The 22,704-nt window shown below is 41.3% G+C and overlaps 1 protein-coding gene and 1 long non-coding RNA gene across 6 annotated transcripts in view; one reads left to right on the top strand and one right to left on the bottom strand.

Annotated features, from left to right (window-relative positions):
* The first annotated feature begins 6,702 nt into the window (after nucleotides 1–6,702).
* Nucleotides 6,703–10,167, top strand: LOC143413574 (uncharacterized). Its single transcript, XR_013094176.1, has 5 exons — nucleotides 6,703–6,836; nucleotides 7,782–7,977; nucleotides 8,287–8,891; nucleotides 9,020–9,099; nucleotides 9,204–10,167. It is a non-coding gene; the product is annotated as an uncharacterized LOC143413574 (long non-coding RNA).
* Nucleotides 10,168–11,282: 1,115 nt separating this feature from the next.
* The window catches only part of mtcl1 (microtubule crosslinking factor 1), an 86,447-nt gene continuing 75,025 nt past the window's right edge, over nucleotides 11,283–22,704 (bottom strand). For 3 of the 5 annotated variants that reach the window (XM_014413468.4, XM_004555259.4, XM_004555260.4), the window contains 3 exons: nucleotides 22,535–22,614; nucleotides 20,520–22,095; nucleotides 11,283–12,542 (listed from right to left, as the gene is read on the bottom strand). In XM_014413468.4, coding sequence (XP_014268954.3) covers nucleotides 12,339–12,542; nucleotides 20,520–22,095; nucleotides 22,535–22,614 — 1,860 coding nt within the window. In that variant the 3' untranslated portion in view covers nucleotides 11,283–12,338. Of the gene's footprint in view, nucleotides 12,543–18,066; nucleotides 18,125–20,290; nucleotides 20,316–20,519; nucleotides 22,096–22,534; nucleotides 22,615–22,704 lie in introns of all 5 variants that reach the window. The other 2 variants (XM_004555261.4, XM_004555262.4) reach the window with 2 other exon arrangements.

Genomic DNA, 22,704 nt, shown 5'->3' with positions numbered 1-22,704 from the left:
GCTTTGCTCTGTTTATGACCAGTGGCCTTTGTATTCCTCAGACGTTGCTCTGCCTAATATATACACCATCTCACTGCTTTGGTCTACAATTTTACAAAGCTGTTTTCTATTTTGAAATTCTCCCTCCAGCCGTCATCTAGAAATCCACTACTCTCTCATGTATGACCAATCCATGCAAAAGGAAAAACCTTGACAAGTAGTTATACCTGTCAGTCAGACATATATTTAGTTAACCATCTGAAAAAATAAGGACTCAGCATTAAAGGGGCTCCTTGAGGAAGAAATAGAAAGTCACTGGAAACATGTCTCTCCTGCATCGTACTTTGTTGTTACTCAGACTGTTCATTTACTACACAAACGCTCAGCCATCCTCAGGAGCCTTCGCATAATCAGCACATCTGTCTATCTTCCAGTGGCATAAAATCAGTATCATTGCTTCAGCCCTGCACGTCGATCCCCAGCGCTCAGACTTCTATAAGCTGTCAGCTGAGTCCTCAGACATCAGCTGCAAGACTCCACAAAGGAGAGAGAGCACGAAGCTCGTCTCATCTGTTCAGTGAGATGCACGGAGATTTGAGAACTCAAGGGGGAAATGGCTCTAGACAATCTTTCAGAGACGGCCAGACAGCCGCCGCTGCATTATTCATCACAGCCCGAATGGAAAACGTGGATCTTTTTATCTTTTTCAATCACAGCCAAATGTCAGAGCAAACATTGAAAGGCAGTGTCATTTATAGAAGTGGTTTAATAAACATACACAGTTTTACTTAGCAGACTTCATAGAATAACCTGAACTAATATCACAGCTGCTGGCTGGAAAGAAAGAGAGAGAGGTTTCTTTACAGTATTTGTTTGCAATAAGAATCCGGCTGGAACAGTTACTTTTTTGGTGCTGTGCCATCTCAGTGATAAAATCACATTAGCAGATGTTTGTCACTGAAAATCCTAAAACACATCCAGTGACCTCTTTGATGACTGATTTATTTTTCTTATCAGTTAATTGGAACATTTTCGAGTGACTTTGTAAAGCAGAGTGTCATTTAAGAAAGCGAGGGCAAAGAGAGATACAAACAAAAGCATAAAATCCTGTTTTTACACTACGTCTGCTAAATATTGCATTTCTGGAGCATAATATCTTAGGAGGTGGTGGCATTAAAATGCAAATCTTAGAAATTTAGCAAAGAATGCTTTATATTTAATTTCTTTGTTCAAGCGGTGATTGCTTTTTTGTTTTTTCAGAGGAGAAAACTCCCCAAAATAAACAACATCTACAGCAAAATGACCATAGAACAATAAAAAAATGAGCAAATTTTCACACAATGTCTCACTTGCAGCTCACGTTACTTACCCAGACAGCATTCGCAGAGGCTATAAATTAACACATGTAAACTGATCAACACATGTGGCAAATGCACCAGAGAATGAGGCATAAATGAGTTACAACACAAAACGAGTTTTCGGATGATGAAAAAGCCAATGAATGCCCATCGCAGCCTTTGTTTCCTGCAGTATGCTCTGTTGGTATCTGCACATTAAGTACATTAGCAGTTCCAAACACAGGATTTCTGGTAAATCTTTTCCTGGAAAACCCATCACACAGGATGCGATGAGTCTAATCAAGCGATCGTCCATCAGTCAAACTTTTTTTTTTTTTTTTTTTTTTTAGCTTTGTGCACCGTGCAGCTCAGTAAAACAAGAAAAGAGTTGTTTACATGTAGTAGAGGATGAGTCAGGATACACAAGGGACACAAACAGGCAGAATTCAAGCCAAACGTGAAATGCATAAATGATGAGACTGGAACAATCTGGCAGCGTAAAGATGGCTGAAGGTGAACATGTCGGTGTGAATGCTGGCACTGAGGTTATTTTACAGGGAAATAGAGGAGTTTGTAGCCATCTCATATACCTTAAAGAGTGAGGCAGGACATACCCTTCACAGGCCACCAGTCTTTCTGTGTTAGTGCATCACAGAGCTAAACTAGAGAGACAAACAACCCTGCACTCTCAATCTTAGAATCTCTATTATATATGAAATGAACAATCATGTTTTTAGTCTGTGGGGGGGGAAAGTAACCAGAGAGAATCCTACCAGGCACAGGAAGTACATGTCAGGAGGTTTGATTCATGCCAACCACAACCTGACCTAGCAACACAGAAACAGAAATCCATAAAAAACACTTCACTACACTAAAAGCACTAAAAACACAACACTGATCAGCTATTAGGTCAGCTAGCAGGCACGTGTTTGCCATTACAGCCTGATGTCAGTGGAGCAGACAAGGGAGAGGACAAGTTGGTTGTCTGATCCTGCCATAACTAGTATATGTTAATTCTGAAATCAAGCCCAGTATCTATAGTTCTGAACAGTTAATGTGGAATAAATAATTTTTATTACTTTTACTATCTATTAATAAATAGACTATCGTGTATATACACACAATATCCACATGTTAAATCACACACAAAGACACACAGACAGGTTATTTCTATCTTTGATCTTTGGATACAAGGCACTTTGGTTCAGTCCCGCCACACATTTAATTCCTGCTCCCCTACATACTCAAAAGCACTTAAAATCAGACACTGCATGTGTTGATCTGCCTTTTAATACTGCTCCCAAGAAATAAATATTCTCCTGGTTTGAGTCCAGGTGTTTCATTTATTGAGTCTGTATTGAAAGGGAATGTTTTGAGGTGTTTTTCAGCCAGTGCACGTCACCTGGATGAAATGCACTATATGGCCCTAACCAAACAAATGCGCGACAGTAGGAAAGAAATCCTCTTTGTATATTTTACATTTCTCACCTGTATATTGGTCAGTGTTATGATCGTTCTGCTCATAGACATTAAACTAGGGCGGAAAGAAAAATGCCAAACAGACCATCTTGTCCCCTTCAGCTCATTTCAGCAGTAATGTGCATAATACTGGAAATCGTCCTGCCTACTTCAGAGAAATGCTGATCTCTCATCTGAAATGATCAGCCCTGATCTACACTGAGGATGATGAAAATCTCACCCTACTCTACACAAATCGTTTAAATGAAAGGAAAATAAGGTAATGGCAAAAAATCTAACTGAAATCATAAAAATGTATGAAAAACAATCAAACACAGACTTTCAGCTCACCACCACGATGGTAAAAAGCTAAAAACTTCCTCTTCAGCTTGTAATGGCTTGAATATTTAGTAAAATTACCATCCATTTATATCACATTGACCTTCAAGTGATATAAAATTCATCATATGTCAGTGTCTGTATGTATATGTATATGTATAGCTGTATATCCCAGATTCTGTAAAGTTATTTATTTCATATTCTGTATAGTTTTTCATATTTATATCCTGTTCATATCCTGTACATAGCTTGTACTCACTACAGCCTGTACATACTTATAGTTATAGAATATTCACAACATACTTCATACCGTGTACATTATAACATACCATAATAGACCCATTTCTGTAATATACTCACATATCTATATTATTGCTAATATATATTGTAATATATCTATATCACTAAAGCACTTCTGGATGGATGCAAACTGCATTTCGTTGCCCTGTACCTGTGCATGTGCAATGACAATAAAGTTGAATTCTAATTCTATTCTATTCTATATGTACTGTATTTGGGTGTTACTTGTATTTTGCAGAGGTCACACCCTTCTTGCCGTGGCCGGTGTTTAGCAGCGTGTCTGTGTTTCAGCAGGGACTTCAGGGCTGGAGTAAATTATTCAGCTGTGGTGGATTCCTCTCGGGTGGATGGAAGTAAAAGAAGAGCATCTTCTCCTTCCAGCCGCTGACCCACTCAGTGCCATCAGCAGCTCCCAGCGTGCAGCCGGGACGCTTTAATTATTCATTCTTATAACTCAGTGAAAGGTATACGGAGGCCTTCAGCTCTCTGCTTCTGCCTCTTCATCACTCTCTCTTTCCCCTCTCTGCCACCATCATACGCTGTCCCTCTGAGCCAATAAAAGCCCAGTGTTTTCCAGTTTAAAAAATAAATAAATAAAATTCAGTTTAGAGATTAAATTCTTGAACTTTGTTTGTTTGGAATTAAAACATTGAAAAGTAGTCAAATAAACAAGAGAAGAAAGAGGACCTTTGTCTGTATTAGCTGCCAGTCAAGTACTTTAAAGAGCCCGTTGCACTGTACAGGGAACTATTAGGCACATTTCCAGCTCCATGTTTGTATTGTAGGACTCTAGGGTAGCTTTGCATGATTCTCAGTGCAGCCTCCCCAATGTTTAAAAGTAGCTGTTTTAAGTCCTCTCCCTTTAACACCACTTAAAGGGTCTTATTACTGATTGGCTCCCCCTCGTGAGCAGGTAAAAGGCTTGAATAGCAGGTGGGTGGGGCTTCTTGGTTCCAAGCCAGAGCTGTGTGCCTCAGCAGACCACATTAGGGTCCCTATGACATCATGCAGAGATGTTTTATCGCTGACAATAAACACGTTTCCTGATCACTTTTCATAAGATGATAGCAAACTAAAAAACAAACTACCAGGCTAATTAACAAAATTTTAGGAATAAGCCAGAGTGACATTTGAGAAGATTACTAGAGCCACAAAGACCCAAAGCTATTTTTACCCTGTTTGTTAAACATTCCTGAAATTCTAATACTTTTTTTTTCTCATTTATATATTTTGTTAAATGGGGTTAGGTCCTGTGTCTTTAATGTATGGAAGCTTGTTTCTGTCACTGAAAATAACAAAAATAAAAACAATTTTCTGCCATCCATAGGTGAAAATTTCAGGTTATCTTAATGTTAAAGTTTTAGTTAGTAACAATTATTTTCAGGTACCCAACATGTAATTTTAATATAACTGTTACGGCCGAGACCGTTTTGGACGAGTGACAGGACTCAAACGCAGGACGCCGAACAGCTCTTAAGTAGATTTTAAGAATAATGTTTAATGTTTCCACAAATATTCATAAACAAAAAGGTGAGAGTAGACAAATACGACGTTCCACCACTGAAACTAAGTAATGATCTGGTCCGGGTCAGAGAGTGCAGATGTTCAGATACGGATTAGGAGACATATGAATATGTTGCTGGTTCAGAATCCTCCTTCGTACTGCGTACTTGCCAAAGGAGGTCGGAGATGACGTAGAGGGGTGAGTAGTCCGGGTGTGAAATCCAAAAAACTCCTGGCGTGGAGGCAGAGAGGCAGGTAGGTAATTCGGGTAATAGCCTGTGGGACTGCCAGATGGTCCAGCATCCAAGTAGGAGCTCTTCGACAGGGGTTGACAGTTGGGTGTAGTGATGTTAGCAGAGAATCTGGCGAAGAGAGATTGAGTACGCTGGCCTTATGAGTCCCCGGCTAAATTACCCACAGGTGTAAGCGATCAGCAAAAACACTGAGACCCCTCCCCGGGGTGGAGACGCCGGCTCGGAGGGAGACACACTGGCACACACCCGGACCATGACAATAATAACCAAACAATTTGACTTGATGGAGCGCAGACCCATCAAAACTGAGAAAACTGAGTATTCAGTTCAATTAACACAAACATTTTCTTCCTTCTCACTCTCATTTAGGTCATTTGCGCTTTGGTTCTGCTTGTTTAAACTGTAAATGGATGCCCCAGACAAATGTGGACCGGACCCGGAGGTCAGCATATTTGGATGTGGAGTATATAAATATAATGAGAAACCAGAGCTCCCCCTTACATCTACCAACATTTCACCAGTTTATGAATAGGTGATACTGGACACTTAATGAAAAAACGTACATTTATTATTTAGGGATGTTACATCGAGAGAATTTTGGGAGTATTATCCATCCCGTCTATGGAATGTGAGGGAAAAGCACAGGCCTGTGTTGAAAAGAAAACCTTAATTAGGACTGTTCACAACATAAATTCTGCTTGTGTTTTAATATAATTGTTATCCTGGCTTCCTGTTTGCTTCCATAGCAGGATGTGGAGCAAAATAAATTACTTAAGAGCCCCTTTAGCAAAACTGAATTTACAGGTTAGGTGAGTTTAGTCAGGGTATTTCTAGTAACCATATGTGCTGCTCAATTCTTTTTAGAAATATATGTAAATATCAGTTCTTTGTGTTTATTCTTTATTTTTTAGTTGGACCTGGTTAATGTAGATATTTAGTTTCTCATTTGGTTATCCAGATACTCACCTGAGGCAGGTAGAGCATAAAAGGAAGTCAGCTGCTTTCAGAGGGGTCGGTGTGTTGGTGAACTCCTGCTTTAATAATACAGGCTATAGGTTGGTGAATTCAGCCTCATGCTTTGTTTAAACCTGAAGCTACTGCTGTCTGCTAACTCTAACTAACCTGATGAGTCAATTACATCCATAAGTTATAATGGTGTACACAGTCAGAAATAGGGGTACGGAAGGGGTACATTACTGTGCCCCAAGGTACAAAAATGACATTAATACAGTCTAAGGACAAATATTGGACCTCGGGGTAACTATCTGTACCTTTTTTAGTGTCTGAAAGGTACATACATGTTCCTTAATTGTGAAAAGTACTTATTTGTACCCATTCTTTCAAAAGATAAAGTACAGGTTGATTAAGCACTTTTTGATTAGAGTTTTTTTATTTTTATTATTTTTGACAAAAAGCACCCTTAAAAAAAAGCACCCTTATTGAACTCGGAGTGCGAGTTGAGCCCATCCTCACAACATCAAACAAAAAGTAGAAGAAGAAACTCAACGAATAGCTGGTGGATTCTAGAACTTTCTGTAAATGCAGCAGGTGCCATTTTGTTTTATCAACGGAGGGAGATGAATTACGAACTTGTCCGAGGAACTCTTAACAAAAATACAAGAGTGGGGCTTAGATGTCACCGAAGCTGAAGCTCAGCGTTTCAGAGGTAAGTTTTATTTAAAGAAAAATGTAGCATAATTACTAATTATTGGTTTAGCCTAGCTTAACGTATATTAGCAATTTAGCTAGTTTCGGCACTCTCTTAGCTCAAATTATGTCTTTTTACAAACGTTTTTACAAATGTTTCATGTGTAAAGTTGAGGTCACAGTTCTGAAAAATGAAAAATGTGTACACATAGTATTTGTATAAGTTTGAACTTATATATGTGGTTCAGCCACAGTCTATAGGTTCGGTAACCCCTGCGCAGCGGAACGGCGCAAAATTTGATTCCCTGGTAGCTGAATGCAGTTTACCGTTAGTGTATTAATGGTTTAATAAAATCACGTTTTTACATCCATTCCAAGGCCATCAACACACATGGGCGGCTGAATATAACGTCTAAAGGAAATATCTTGACGCCGCACTTGTTTAAAATATAACAAGGGTGTCGCAGCTGGGGTTTGATAGTCGCGTTTTAAGCAATGTGGGAACTTTTTCAGCATGTAATCTGAGCTTGTAATACGGTCCTCCGGGTGTTATCGCTATAAGTAATCGGTCTGAAAGAACAGACGGCAGAAACTGTCGGAAATCTGGAGAAAGGAGTCACCTTAGTAGTGAATATTAACAAATTACAGCATTCTAGTCTTTTTTTTTTCTTCCAAACTTGAAAGGGCACAAAAGCATGCTCAGACTCTGCTCTCCTGTGTCCAGTAGTCCCAAACAAACATCGAAATTTAAAAATGAAAACTTTGCATATCGAGAGGATTCACTCTAAAGATTTGGTTTATTTTATTTAATTTACTTATTTTTTTTAATGAATATTTCTTTGAACTGAAAGAAGTATTACAAAAGGTTTTAATGTGTGTGATATACGGTTTTTACCCATGTAAAAATGTGGTGATAAATATTCTTACATGGAATTTAGAGTTTGTACTACCATTTATCTTGCAGACAATGAGGTTGATGGTGACACAGTTGACTGCGGTCTTACTGAGACTATGGTTGCATACCTTTTCCAAGGATCCTTCAAAAAGCAGGTTAAATTCAACCAATTTGTGTCAAGGATGAAGGAATCTTCAGTGACGCTGACTCTACAGACTGTCTCTCCAGAAGACTGGCAACCATCTACTTCGTCAACTTCAATAAGGTATTTTCTTATTTATAATGAAGTTAGTATGTCTGAAACATACATGTTGGCCGTTATGCACTTTTAGGATTTAGTTAATATGATCATTGTTTCTACCATATGTATTGTTACTGTAGTGTTTTATACTTCAATTCATGCAATAAAAACAAACACTTAACTGTTTTCACAGCAATGAAAATACTTTGAGACTTTAACCGATACCAGTTCTTTGTGATGCACAGATCGTGTCAGCTCTAATTGTATATTTAGTCTTATGTTGGGTTTCTAATCTGTTTTGACTTTCTCTTCTCACTCTTGCTTTCTTTCAAGGGACCATGCGTCCAAGGAGAGGATTTATTATCCATAGACGCCCACTTAAAGGTCTTACAGTGCCAATATCAGAAGATGCAACCAGATACCATGGTGGTTCATAACCATATGCAGCAAACGTTTGCTTGGCGGCAGAAAGAAATTGCAAATGGTATGCCTGTGGAGGATGTGTTGAAGAAGTACCCCTTCTTAGGGATGCCTACTGGTGTAAGTCAGAAAGCTGAATTGAACTTGGAAATAGCTGTCACATTTAACATGTTTATAGTAGTAAATTTTATTTGCCCTTGACCTTGTTTTCTTCATCTGTCCCTCTTTCCTTTTTTTTTATGTTCATGTAACTTCTTACAGTATTGTTGTTAAATTCTATAAAAAAATAATTATGCAGCACCATACATAATTAATATCAACTTTAGATTATTTCATTTTCATACACTGTTATTTTGTACTGAAAATTAATTAACCAACAACGGGTAATGTAAGCCAGCGATTTCGTGAAGGACTCTCATGTGTTGCAGCAAAGGTGATTGACCTTACACAAGGGAAAACCCCACTCTACCAGCTCTACCTTGATGCAAGAGAGGAGGCTCTCACTGATGACCTACCAGGTATTTGCTTTTTTTTTTTTTTTTTTTTTTTAACTTCAAGGCTTCCATTTTATATAATTTTTATAGGTAACTGGAAATGCCAGATAAAATGCATGGGTGATCTTGTGTTTTGTTGTTTTTTTTGGCAGATCTTGACACAAGGGCTGCACTTTTATTCCTGCCATACGTCTTCAAGGAGAAACTGGATCTCTTTGTCATACTTGGAGAGGTGTGTGTATTAAAATATTTAGTCTATATAAAAGGAAAACAAATGTATATTTTGTTAAGAGACTAAGATATTGCTTTCCTCTACCTTCTCTTTTGACTTCAAAGGTTTATCCTAAAACCCCCTATCCAACTGTTCAGCTACTTTATGAAGACTGGAAACCAGTGTTCTCCAGAAGCGCTCCAAACATTGTGAAGTTGGATGGCAGTGAAGTGTGCAGAAGCTCGTGTATTTTTGAAGCAATCATCTCTTCTTTCTGCTTGTATTTTGTCTTCAACCTTGCTTACCCAAAACATCTGAAGAACACCCTGATTTTTCTCCAAAAGTACATTGTGAAAATAGATGAGGGTGAGGACCGGCCTCTACCAATCACAGTCACCAGACAAATAAATCTTCTGTATTGACCACCATGCCTCAGCCATATCAGTGCTCCAAATGTGGCAGAAGAACCTTTAGTTTGACAAAGCTTATTCAGCACATAGGTGATGCCAATTTTGATATAACCTGTGGACTCAGTGACTGCTGTTCTTGCTTCAAAAAATATGAATCTTTCAGACGACATGTGTATAGGAAACACAGAGAACAGGTGTTGTGTTAATATTGACACAATGTGGGTCTTTTGTGGAAAAATTCTCATTCCTCTGTTATATGACAACCATTTTCATTCATACAGTGTTAGAGTTGATAGTGAATGGACGTTGCTAAAACCTGGACAGGAAATTGATGTTGCAGCTTATGACACATACTGTGTTGATAACAGTTTGTATGTAACAGTTAAGCAATGTATTTAAGAAGGTAATAAATGTGACAAGTATTTTTGACTTTGTATCTTCAATTTTTCAAATCTTGAGAGGAAAAATATAGGAAATCTGTGTGTAGATACTGAACCTTTAGAAAGACATTTTTGTACTCCTTTTAAGGGTTCTTTTTTGTACTTTATACTAAGGGTACAACTTTGCCCTTTAAAGTACAGGTTTGACGTGTAAAAGGTACAAATTACAAGGGTACAAATCAGTACCCACAGTTTAGGGTACAGAACGGTACCTTAGAGGGTACCACCCCAGTGACAAGCCATTGTACCCTTATAGGTACATTTCTGTACTTTAATTTCTGAGTGTGTAGAAACACATATCTGTAAACTAGTGCTAAATACTAGTGGCCTCTGCTGGCACTCCTCTCCCTCAGAGTGTCTACACCCCTGACTTGAGTTTTTTGCCCATAAGGATGGGTTACACACACACACACAAGGAAACTATCTTAAGGCCTGAACTGCTCTTAGTCTTCTTCTTCTTCTCTCAGCTCCTTCCTTTCCGACTCACCAGAGTAACTCATCTGCCTCAATCTCACCCTATCCCTAGCATCCTCCTCTGCCACACCGACCCTCTCAATGCCCCCCTTCACTACTTCCATGAATCTTCTTTGTGGGCTTCTTTTCCTCCTGCCTGGAAGGTCCACCTTCATCATTGTTTGTCCAATATTACCGCAATCCCTGCTCTGCACATGTCTAAACCATCTTAGCCTTGCCTCTTTAACTTAGTCTCCAAACTAATCAACCTGAGCCGTCCTTCTGAAACACTCTTCTAATCCTGTCCTGCCGGAAACTCCCTTTTGCAGTCAGTCTGAAGTATTCATACAAGAAACTGGTACGCTGGTGTTGTTGTTGTTGTTTTTCTTCTTCTTTTTTTCAAGTTCTTGAGGTCACCACTTGGGTCAGATATGGTGTGTAGCAGCTTGAATCCCCAGTGTGACTCCAGTGAGCTTGACCTTTACTGTTCTATCTAAATAAGGGCAAAATGTCCAAAAAATAATCTCTTTACAGTGACTGACTCTGCCAGGGGTAGGTAAAACAGCAGATTCGGTCCTGCAGACCTTTAAATAAACTAGTGGGGGTAGTAGTAATGGTCTCTGACTTGCACAATAACCTGGGAAACAAGAGTAAGATGGCACAACGTGATGCAAGAGGATTTGACTTCTGGGAGGACACAATCTTCTTATTCGCATTCTCTCTTGTGTGCGTCCCACCCCGACCCGCTGTAACCCTGTGGTCTGCACCGTAATCCACACGCACACGGTTCAGGATGGCGTGTTTGCCAAGAACGCAAACTTGGGTCTAACGAAACAGCGCACAATCCATCATGTGCTACAGCTAACGTATGTCATGGAGAGATACAAGAAAAGAGGCGGTCTTGGAAATACACATTCATATTTATTACCATTTAGTATTTACATAGGACTATAGCTCGTTAAGACTTTTTTGACATAGACTTTTCATTTAAAACATTCATGTTTTCCACAATCCCTTTTTCTTGTCAAAAGAAAAGGTTTTTCCTATCCAATAGTAACAACTGTACAAAGCCAGCCTGATAAGTACAATAATTTACTTAAAAACATCTTATTTTCATCAATGCAAATCATGTGACAACAAAACAGTCCCCTCCCCCAAACAGCTGAGCTGAGCAATCACAAATGACTATAGCTCTTTATGTACATGCACTAAAGTGCTAGTATTCAAAAGGCATGCAAATATTTGACCCATATTTATACAACTGCCTTCCAAATATGCATAAGGTTATTATGTTTGTTGTCACCCATCTTCTACATGTCTACAGAGTCAAACATTCATCTCAACGTAAAAATAAAGACGGACACGAGCATCAGAAATGACATCATGTGTCTCCGCTTCAGACCCGGTGAAGCAGAAGTTGTTTTTTTGTTTGTTTGTTTGTTTGCTTCCTTGTTTTTGTTGTCTTTCCTCTCCTTGAAGGTAAACAGAAAAGTAAAGTGAAGCTTTAAAGGCTGGCAAAATAAAAATAAATAAAAAAAGGATTTAAAAAAAGTTTGCATGAATGTTTATGGGACAGCGATGAAGAAAAATAAAAATGTAAACACAGGAGGAGTTTTTACCTGAAAAATAGGTTCACACACACACACACACACACACACACACACACACACACACACACACACACACACACACACACACGTGGGTGATGGTTAACTCAAGTATACAGGCACCTCTTATGGAAACCTATTTTTCTGTATGTTGTCTTTAAATACAGTACATTCCAGGTTCTTTAAAAAAAAAAAAAAAGGTTCTGGTTCCTTGATGGTCAGCTGGTGCTACTGGTTAGATCCCAACCCCTCTCTCAGGCTCCTCTAGAGGGAGTCCATATGTTTGGAGGGGGTTTTCTGAGGTACTGGGTCTGTTTAGGCAGAGGTGGAGGAGGAGGTAGAGGACGGCTTTACGGCGGCTCCTCACCCTCCAGGATGGTCTTCCGGTGTCCCGGCGGCGGGAAGGTGAACCTCCTCTTCGAGCCCTCGCTCCACTTTGGGGAGGAGGAGGGGGAGCGTGCGGCCCAGCGCGAGGGGGGTCGGCGGTTGGCCGGGCGCGCCGGTCTCAGGAAGCAGGAATCCAGAGGCGGAGCCACCGGAGAGCGAGGCAGGTCCTGCCAACGACAAGGAGCTGTCAGAGAGGAGCAACGGGGCGCCTGCAGCCATTTGCCACCGAGGAAAACAGGAAGTGAGGAGATTCATACAGAAAGATGAAGGGGAGCGAGTGAAAGAAAGCGAGCAAAGGTGCTGATGTAGAAGTGACGTGCACATGAAACAAAAATAAGGAGCAATGTAATGAAAGAATTTTAAATGAAAGCCATTTCATGAGGAACTTTTATGTTTTCACTTGTTTCTTACTTTATTCTTGTTGCAGTTTTCTTTCAGTGGATATAAGAACTTCAACCCCTAACATACTGCTCCTAATGCAGTTTTTAGTCTGACCTGTTCTGCCTGCCTTATCTGAAAGGATTTAACTTAAAACTCATTTTGTTTGCTTGAAGCTGGAGCAAAAACCAGCAGGTCAGCCTTTAAATAACTTAAATAAGTGACAGACGTTTAACCTTCTCACCTAACAGGAATGTGCAATCTGGTGAAAAAGGCAAACAAACCAAGAAAGAAAAAAAGGTTACATAGTTACTGCAGACATTTAGCTACGGAAGCAGACAAGAGTCAATTTGAGCAGCTGTTTCAACCTTCCCTCTGCCACTTAATAGCACTCAGTTACTCAGGGGACACAGCAGCTAATGACCCACACCTGCTACCACCATCACTGGTTGAGCGAGCAGTGCAAGCGCCTAACATCACTTCATTTGACACATTTTAAAGAAGCTTCTGTTCAGTGATTTGTTATATTTGGCTGGTACACTGGCAAAACACAAATGGTATGACAGATATAATTTAAGAATTCTCCGCAATCAAGCATCATAACGTTTGAGTCTCTTGGTGTTTTAAAAACCGACTGAGAAACTGACAGACACAGTACGGTAGAGACTCATTAAGGGGAAAGTAAGGCCACCTTACTGCCCAGTCTATTTCCAGTCTAATGAGGGCTTTACTTTCCAAACTGAACATTATATTATATTCAGTAAAACTTAAAACCAGCAAATCTAAACTTATCAGAGAAGCATTTACTGGGGTCTTAGAGTACAGGAAGTGAAGGTCTATTTTCCCATAGACTCCTATTCAATGTAACTACTTTTTGCAACTGGAGAAGCCACCCCCTGCTGGCCATTAGAGAGAATACAGGCTTAAGACTGACAGGCTTTATAATGCAGAAAACATATACAGAAACACTGAAAAAGCCAAATCCACGGTTCAAAGAAATGTCTCAGGTACACTAGAGTAAAAATCAGATGCCAACCTCCACGTGGAAAAAAACAAGAAAACAAAACCAACTGGTTACCTAGAGGTTGACAATTCTTGTAGGTGACCACTTTCAGTTACGAGGTAACTGCACACAGGTTGCCTGGTAGGAGGCAAGCTGTCTTCAAATAATACATTTGTCCAAATAATCCTACTTGGACTGACTATAGTCGCTCACAGACTTAGCAAAGGTTAGCAAATAATTGCTGTCTAATTTATAAATGTAGACAGATTGCCAACATATTGCAGTCACTCTAATTCTGTGACAGGTCTCATGAGGAACTCAGCTGGTTGCCAACTGGTTGTGTTCTGGTCATATTCCTATAATATAATCAGAGCATTAAATCACTGGATTGTCCAACAGATGGCAAAAGATTTATCATTTTCCACATTAAAAAAAACAGAAACTTATAATCTTCTTTCATCTTGACATACAAAAACTGCTTTGAAAATGGCAGCTGACTGCGAGTGGTTGGATACCTGGTCCCAATCTTCAAAGCAACCATTTCAAAGGGAACAAGATCACACAAGTTCATTCCACAGAGCTGGCAATGTTACGGTGGCACTGCTCAGACCACTGTTTTCCTGAGTATGACTGTGGCATAATTAGACCACAATTAGAAGTTTATTAGATTTAATTCAGAATTTTAAACCCTGACTCTGAAGTCATCTCAGTGTTTAAAGAAGTCCTAAACTGCAGATGAATCACTTGCGTGCCACAAATCTGCTATCAGAGGTCACTGCAGGCATCAGGTGATAGAAGTCCATAAATACATGCAGTCCATTTGTGCAATTTTGCATTGATTGTAACGTCTAAATATTTAAACCTGTTAAGTGCTTAATTGGCAACAAAGCTTTATGCATCTGTCCCCTGGATGAAAACAGAAAGTGTAGAAAAAAAGGCCACAAAAAACTAAAACTATGAGTGAGTTTGTTTTCCCCCCTTCGAGTGAAGTCAGAGCATGAATCGAGTGAACGATCACACCACTGGCCTAAAATATTAATAGCTCATCTCCAGGCGTTAGATTTCACTTGAAGGATGGAGGACAAGAAGACCAAAAAGCAACAATCTAGTTCGGCTAAAAATACATGACAGTCAGGCTGCGGTGGTGTGAGAAGATGAACTGGAGGAAAAATAACCGGATGGATGGACACGTGGATGGAGGATGGACAGATGTGCTACACAATCTGCAGCAAGTCCTGCAGAAAAACAGGTCGCAGAGTTTGACAGGAGGCGTCTGCGCCAAACCATCAATAAATCATTAGTTTATGAATACAGCTGATGGGAATACAGACGATACTGCTTGTGCAAGATTTCCCATGTGACGCCAAAGCATCAGATCAAACAATCCCACAAGTCAGGCACCTGTATACAGGAAGTCAGTATACACGAGCGGATATTAAAAAACAGCAAAGTCAACACCTGTACATGGACCACAGCTTCTAAGTTTTTGACCTTAAAAAAAGATCCACCTTAAAACCCTCTAGTGCAAGAATAAATAAAAATCCGTTTTAGATCAAATGTATGTCCATTAATTAGCCTGAAGTTACAGTATGACCTAAAATATCATCAGATTTTCACACAAGTTGATAAAAAAAAGAGCCCAGATAAAACAATTAAATAAAAATCTTAAAGTCTGTCATTTATTTACTGAGGAAAACAGTCAAGTATTTAATATATGTGAGGGGGAAAATTATGTCAACCTTGAAAATAATCAGTAGTTAAAGCTCAGTGGAATACTACCGTAATCAGGTACTCACATCCTGTGTTATCTAAGGAATCTGGTTTTTACAACTCATTTGTGGACGAGAATCGTGGTACGAGCAAAAGATTCCTGAGGACTTTAGAAAAGTTTTTGCTGCTCAACATCTCTAAGGATTTTGAAGTTATTCAGACAGATTGTGTACAAATGGAGGAATGCGAGGAGCATCGTTTCCCTCCACAGGAGAGGCCGACCAACGGTATTACTCAAGGAGCAATACAGCAGTCTGGGAGCCCACAAAGGTTCGTATACATTTGTCACTGATGATATCAGCTGTTGGGACTTGTGTAAAAATATGATGATTATTTGTTATTCTTACTGAGAAATGGAGAAATGTCTTAACACCCCTCTAAATTTAACCAAATGCTGCATTTCCTCCCTTTGTGCCAGGCCTGCTGTAAAGGATCTGTATTTATATCCATGAAGGCATCTTGTTCACCGACATCACTCAGAGTGTTCTCCACTTTGTTGGATGTTGTGAAGGAGATTTTTCACCACGGAAAGAATTCTGTGATCATTAGTTTATTTGTCTTTTTAAGAATGTTGATTTGGAAACTTCTGAAGGTATTTTTCACCTCTTCTGTTCCTATACGAGTGGTGACAGGACTGTAGTGAGTCTGATGTACCCTCAAGTGGCGATATAAGCGGCGGTTGTCACAACGAACGCAGTGACTATAAGCCAGGCTTACCGATGGCCACTGTTCTTTCAAAAGCATTTGAGAAATATCAGAAGTTACGACCTGCTAACACTTCGTTCCAACACGACATCTGAAATGACCAATATGACATGGTGAGAATAGACACACTTCCCTGCAGTTTCTAACAGTGGATTTTTTCCTTAAGCATGCACAGTGTACCAGAATATTTAGTTCATTTCTACCAGAAATGACACAAAACCAAGACAGTGCAGAGGAAATGGCGAGTGTTAGCAGCAGCCCGTCTTCATTGGTTAATCTTTGTTAGTCTGAGAGGAAATGGTAAGAAGACGTAAGAAAGCGCTGTGTGGACAAACACGTGAGAAAAAAAGTACAATATTACAAGAAAACATCACAGTCCGTCTAGCGGTGCACGTAAAAAGGAGGACCTGGTAGAAACACAGTGTTAGAATAATCCAGCAATGCCTTATGAAGCCCGAACAGACAACAATCGACCTGTGAATGTGTGAAATGTCCAAGAGTCGTCTTTTATGTCATGTTCACTGGCAAACACTTTGGCAGAAATATTAAAATCCACCAGTGATCAAGACCGAAGACTCTTTGGGTTACATGAATTTAAGGACCATACCAGTGTTTTTGCATGACTTCTTTTCCCCCCAATCAGTGGCAAATAGCAGATATTTTATGTTACCACAAAACTATTTAGCTTTTATATTTAAGTGTGACGAGCTACTCGCTGAAGCTTGAATTTTTCTTTAGATACATACTGCAGTAAAAATCCAGCACAGAGAGCAGAAACTGTGTAATAAATCTAATCTCATTTTTATGTCTGAAAAGGTTTTATGAAATGTGTTTACAGCAGGATTACTCAAAAGGTAATGAATAGATTTGCAAGCACTCATTTTTACACCTGTGTTGATCCAGGAAGTTTTTCTGGAAGGATTCTTTACTATTCTGAGGCAAAAATGGGCATGAAAATTACTCCAGGACTATTAGCTTTGCTTTTCAGACATGGGCTCAATTGGACATTACTGTGTAATCCAACCTCCCAACTAATGTCCGATTCAAATGCATCAGAAATGCATTTTCTCACATGCACCTCAACCGAATAGTGTCTAGAAAAGTTTAGGGCTGTAGTGTATGTCTGAAATTGTCTTTATAAACAAAACGGGAGGGCTAATAGTTTCAAACTGAGGAAGTTATGTGTACCAAAATGCACAAACTGCCCGAATGGCTACCAAAACATAAAAAGAAGACACACAGATTATACACACACAGAAGGAGTGTGATTTCATTCTCTGCAAAAGATTATTCTTTAAGTGCTAAATATACAGGTAAGAACCTGTAAGGTCACTTGTATGAAGTTGCTGCTCTGGCTGCTTTTGCTGCAGTGGAACTCACTGATTTGTGCTGCTTAATAAACCCCATCTCTCACTTTATGCAAGTCACTTAAACGTGTTTTTTTTTTACAGTACAAAGAGACATTTTTATTAAAATTTTGACAAGCCAAGAACATATAGTATGGTGTTAGTTACAATAGTGGATGGGAATCATGGGTAATGTTCTGCAGCATGCAAAAACACCGGCATGGCCCTTTACAAAAAACTGATGATCCACCAAAAAATATGAGCATGCACTCATTAACTGGGAGAAACAGATGCATGGCCGTCGCACGACTTTTGACACCACTCCAATGGCTTCACACACTGTCACTGTGCTATCCTGTGAAGCATGCATTAATGAAGAGGGAGGAGGTGGGGGGGGGGCTGAGGTCTGCGGGGCGTGAGGTTCCTGTGGTTGATGAACCCACCGCCAAAGGTCATAGAGGCAAAGTAGGAGGAGGAAGAGGAACTTACATCACGGAGACTAGCAGATTTAGAGTCCCCAAGGAGTTGTTAGTATGACAGTGTGGTTCTGGATCAGAGCACAGAGGACAAGGAGGAGGAGATAAAGCCCAGAGGGGAGGAAAGAGGGAGGGGAGGAGAAGGAGGAAAGATAGAGCGGGAAATGTTAATTGGTAAAAATCAAGCAAAGGGGAAGAGATCAAAGAAAAGTCAGGTATGTCGAAGGCAGAAGGCAGAAATAAGGCGGACCACCCAATAAACACACGCACACAGCTTCACTTAAAACCTGGAACTTCTGAAAGGGGAGGAGGGGGGCAGGCCTAGAGACTGGTTGGCAACCACCTGGCAACCACTGGTTGCTAGGGAGTGGTTGCCTGCTGTTGTTAGGTGAAGTCGGTTGCAAAGTGGTATACATCAAAAACCTCGTTTCTTTAGTTGCTAAGAAAGTCCCCACTCACAAACTACTCACTAAGTGCTCATGAAGAGTGAACATCAAAGCAAGAGTGCAAAGTTAGAACTAGAAACTGAGACCATTTACTTTCAAAGTAAAGGTTGCACCTTTTTCAGCAGCGAGGCACAAGTTTTACTTTGAAGGTGAAAGGTCTCCACAACTTTTCAGGGTTCATTGAAACTTGATGGTTACCTAGCAAGTTGGTGTCTTTAGTGCACATTGTGGGTGAGTCATGGCAATCTGACAAGCAAAGGAATCACAAGGTTTTTGGTGCGGCACCCTCTTTGTGACCAGTTTAACCTACCTACTGCAAGCAGCAAATCTGGAAAGCACAAGAATGCACGGCAACATTTAGGCTGGGAGCACCTTGTTAGTTTGGCAATGTCATGGTTACGGTCCAGCTTCACCACTCGCAGCCCAGAGAGTCAGTTTTATTGCTAACTGTGACTAGAATAGATATTAAAAGCTTACATCTTTAAAAAAAACTCACAAAATATATTTATTCAAAATAAAGAAAGAGGAATAGAAAAGAAATGTGTGAAATTGAGCATTAAAGAGCAGCCTGGATTACTTCCAAACTGTCCTTAACAGTTAAAACTTTGGGTATAATTAATATGAGCATCTACCAGTACATGGCTGAAAATAAGGAAAAGCATAAAAGGTCCCTTTCAAACTCATAAGCTCCTCAGGTAATTGATCGAAATGGCCACATTTGTGCAACAGTCACCAGCAGCTCATTCATATCAGCTTATTTACTGCTACCTTTTATTAATTTCTGAATTATAAGACAAAGGCTGCATTAAGACAAGGTTTGCTCCATACTGCCTGCCACTTCAAGAAATAAAAAGTATTTTCTGTGAGTTTGTTCTTACAAAGCAAACAGAGACACCAAAACGAAATCCACATTCATACCTCTTCTAAAAAATTGACATAACGCGTGGTTACGCGCCATCGCAATCCATTACTTTCGTGCTATTATCATGCTGTAATCATTATCCACAGAGTCACAGTTTTGTTTCATGAATGATCGCACGCTCCAGTGCCATTCATAAAGTCACATATCAGACTGTAATCTTGCTCCTGCACATCAGTGAACAGCACCAGGTGAACTCTTGATGTTATTAACCAGCATATGTGCGATTATATTGCTCCCTGTACATGTACACAATTTCAAATATACAACTGGTCTGGGGAACACAGATTTTTTTTTACAGCTGTAATGCAGCATGACCTGCTTTTCATAGGTTTTAATCGGTTTATGGAGAGTCAAATATGAGGCGTGCCGGCAGATACTGTAATTATTTCATTCAGGACATATATTAATTAATTAAAAGTCTGTCACATTTTTTGCACGGGTCAGAGAAATGGGTGGTGAAAACAGCCTGAACTGATTTCATCGAGTGAAGTTAGCGCTTTCCCAGGTTTATTTTGGTACGCGGGGGCGGGGATCCAACTCCTTTAAAAACCGGAGCCACTTAAAATTCTGCTTGAACACTTGATTGGAAGGCGCTGCTAATGATTAATTAAGGAACTGTGTAATAGTGATCCCACTCAGATCGCAGTTGTTAGACCATTTATTTCACTTCTCCACTTATCAGAGACATAAATCAGACTTCAGTCGGGCCTCAGTGATGGTTTAAGCACAGAGGTAAAAGCCACACTACAAGGAAGCCACTGCAGCAGAGATGAAAGTACAGAAGAAGAAACCTTCAAGAGTTTCTACATGCAGCGATAAGAGAAAGTTCAGTGTGTTGCAGAGGAGGGTTAAATGTTTTATAACATTACCATTGCATCAGTCAGTGCTTTTGATCTGAGGAAAGAGCATGAACATTTTAGTGATTGTGCACATTTTAAAGGTGAATTCTTGATCATCGTTTGTCTGATTAAACACAGATGTCTTCAGACATTACACGGGAACTCCAAGGCGGTACCATAAGTATCACCGTGTCATAAAACATGGGCCCCACATCACATGAATGATGAAGCGATGAATCCAGTGCATCTGTGTATTTACCTCCATGCATCCTGACTGTCCTCTGTCTGACTCGGTCTGCCTGCTGTTGTCTCTGCCGTGGCTGCTCGGTCCTCCCGCCGGCAGCCTCCTCTCCTCCCTAAAGTTCTGCTCCTGCAGCTTCTTGTTGAGGATGCGGGCTGCGTTTTCAGCCAGCGTGTAGCCTGGCGGGGCCGATAGATCCTGCCGAATGCTCACCACCTCTGGGTTCTTGTCGCCCTGCGTCTCCACTATTAGCTGCACAGGGCTTGGTGAGCGCCCGCGAGCAGGCCGCAGGCATTCCTGCGCGTTCCTGGGGTCTGCAGACAGAGGCCCGTGAGCGGGGCTCGGCTCAGTGGTGGAGGGTGGCGTGGGGCGGGAGCGACTTGGGGACTTATTAAATTTCTGAATGGTGTCATAGACCACAGGGGTGTGGTCGATTATGTTGAAGAGGCTGGACAGCCCATCGTTGATGGTAGTGTGCACAGGGCTGTCGCGAGTGGTGGTGGAGCGGGCCCATGCCGACTCGTTGTTCCCTTTCTGGGGCGTTGTGGGCATGGGGGCGCGGCTGTTATTGGGTAGCTCGGTTTTACTGGACGTGGATGGTTTGCGCTGAAGTTTCGGTGAGCCGTACTTTGGGGAGCAGCAGGGTCGCTCGAACTTGCTCTGGACCACAGGAGAGTACTGAACTTTCCTTGTGTTGCGTGATGGGGACGAGATGGGCGTGTTGCCACCTTTCGGGGTGAGGCAGCGGTGGGGGCTGCTGGTCAGGTTCCTCAGCAGGTCTGTCTGCAGACCCACGCTGATGGTTTGGGTGGTCTGAGTCCCTCTTGTGGTGAATCCGTTGGTCTGGCAGGCGGTGTCCCGGACAACAGGCCCCGGTGGAGAGCGGATGGCGTTCCTCACAGAGATGGCCACCTCCTTCATGTCGTCACTCATGTTTCTGGAGAGCTGAAGATCCAGAGAGGATGCATAGCCCACTGTGGGGCAGATAGGAGACTGACTAGGAGAAGTCCGTAGTCCTCCACCCTCCAGAAGGCAAGGCCACCTTGCACTGCTGAACACTTCATCCGGCCCACTGGCACCCACCCCAGCCTCCACTCCTCCCCTTGCTTTGGTCCCCTTTGCATACAGGAAATCGGGATCCTGGGCAGTGGTGTGCTCAGCTGCCCCGGGTCTGGTGGGGCTGTGGAGGATGTGCACCCCGTAGTGCTCCACTCCCACCCCTGCTGCTGCTGCTCCATTGCCTCTCAGTGGGGACTTGTGGCAGTGCTCAGGGCTGCTCAGGGTGCTGGTGGTCAGGGTGGCGCTGGTGGTGAGGAACCAGGAAGCGGGTTGGAATGGACCAGGAACGGCCTCTCCTTCCCGGGCCTCTGTTGATTTGTCTGTCCACACTTCCCGCAACAGTCCCGGACCAGAGGTGGCTGACGGGAAGTCCCAGCCCTTATTGTTGAACTCCTCGATGTACTTGAGATCATCTGGAGACAGAGGTGGGGTGACGTCGTCTTGGCCCTGATCGCCATGACGCGTCTTGTCAGGGAGGAACGGTGAGCTGTCCATTAACCGCTGGAAGTCGCTCATGGAGCACACCGACTTGGCTCTGGACACGCGCACACACACACACGCACACACACACAAACACACACAGAGATCATTAACTACAGCTAAAGTCAAATGTCTCAAACTGATCTCCTTTATTTTCCCACAAAAACCCCCCAAAAATCTGTGGCTGCTTTTTTTTTTTTTTTTTTTTTTTTACAAAAGGAACTCGGTCTGTGTTTTAAAACTTTGTGAATTATTTAACAGCGTAGTGAGCTGGATCTCATCGCTGCCATAAAAGAACAATCACCAGTCTCCCCGTCACTACAAGTCACACTTAACAGAATCAGCAGGGCCGATCAGTACGTACGAGCAAGAAAGTACTGCAGGAGGCCGGATAATCTGCAGCCAGTTAGTTATTGGTTAAAAATTTACAGCAGACTTTACAATACTCCAGCTTTTTGAACTCAGTTTAACATAATTCTGTCTCTGGTGGTTACCTGAGCAGACTCCCACCCTCCCTCATCTTGTCTTCTGAGTAAGCAGCAGCATCTTCTCTCTCCGAAATCTCATTTAGGGCCTGAAAGGCAACAGACACAACAGTTAAAACATGTTGAGGGAAGGGGGTGCATAACCCTATTTAATCTAAATATTGTGGAATTTTGGCTCA

The sequence above is a fragment of the Maylandia zebra genome, linkage group LG18 (assembly GCF_041146795.1).
Source record: "Maylandia zebra isolate NMK-2024a linkage group LG18, Mzebra_GT3a, whole genome shotgun sequence".
Taxonomy (NCBI): domain Eukaryota; kingdom Metazoa; phylum Chordata; class Actinopteri; order Cichliformes; family Cichlidae; genus Maylandia; species Maylandia zebra.
This window is presented reverse-complemented; position numbering and strand designations above follow the sequence as displayed.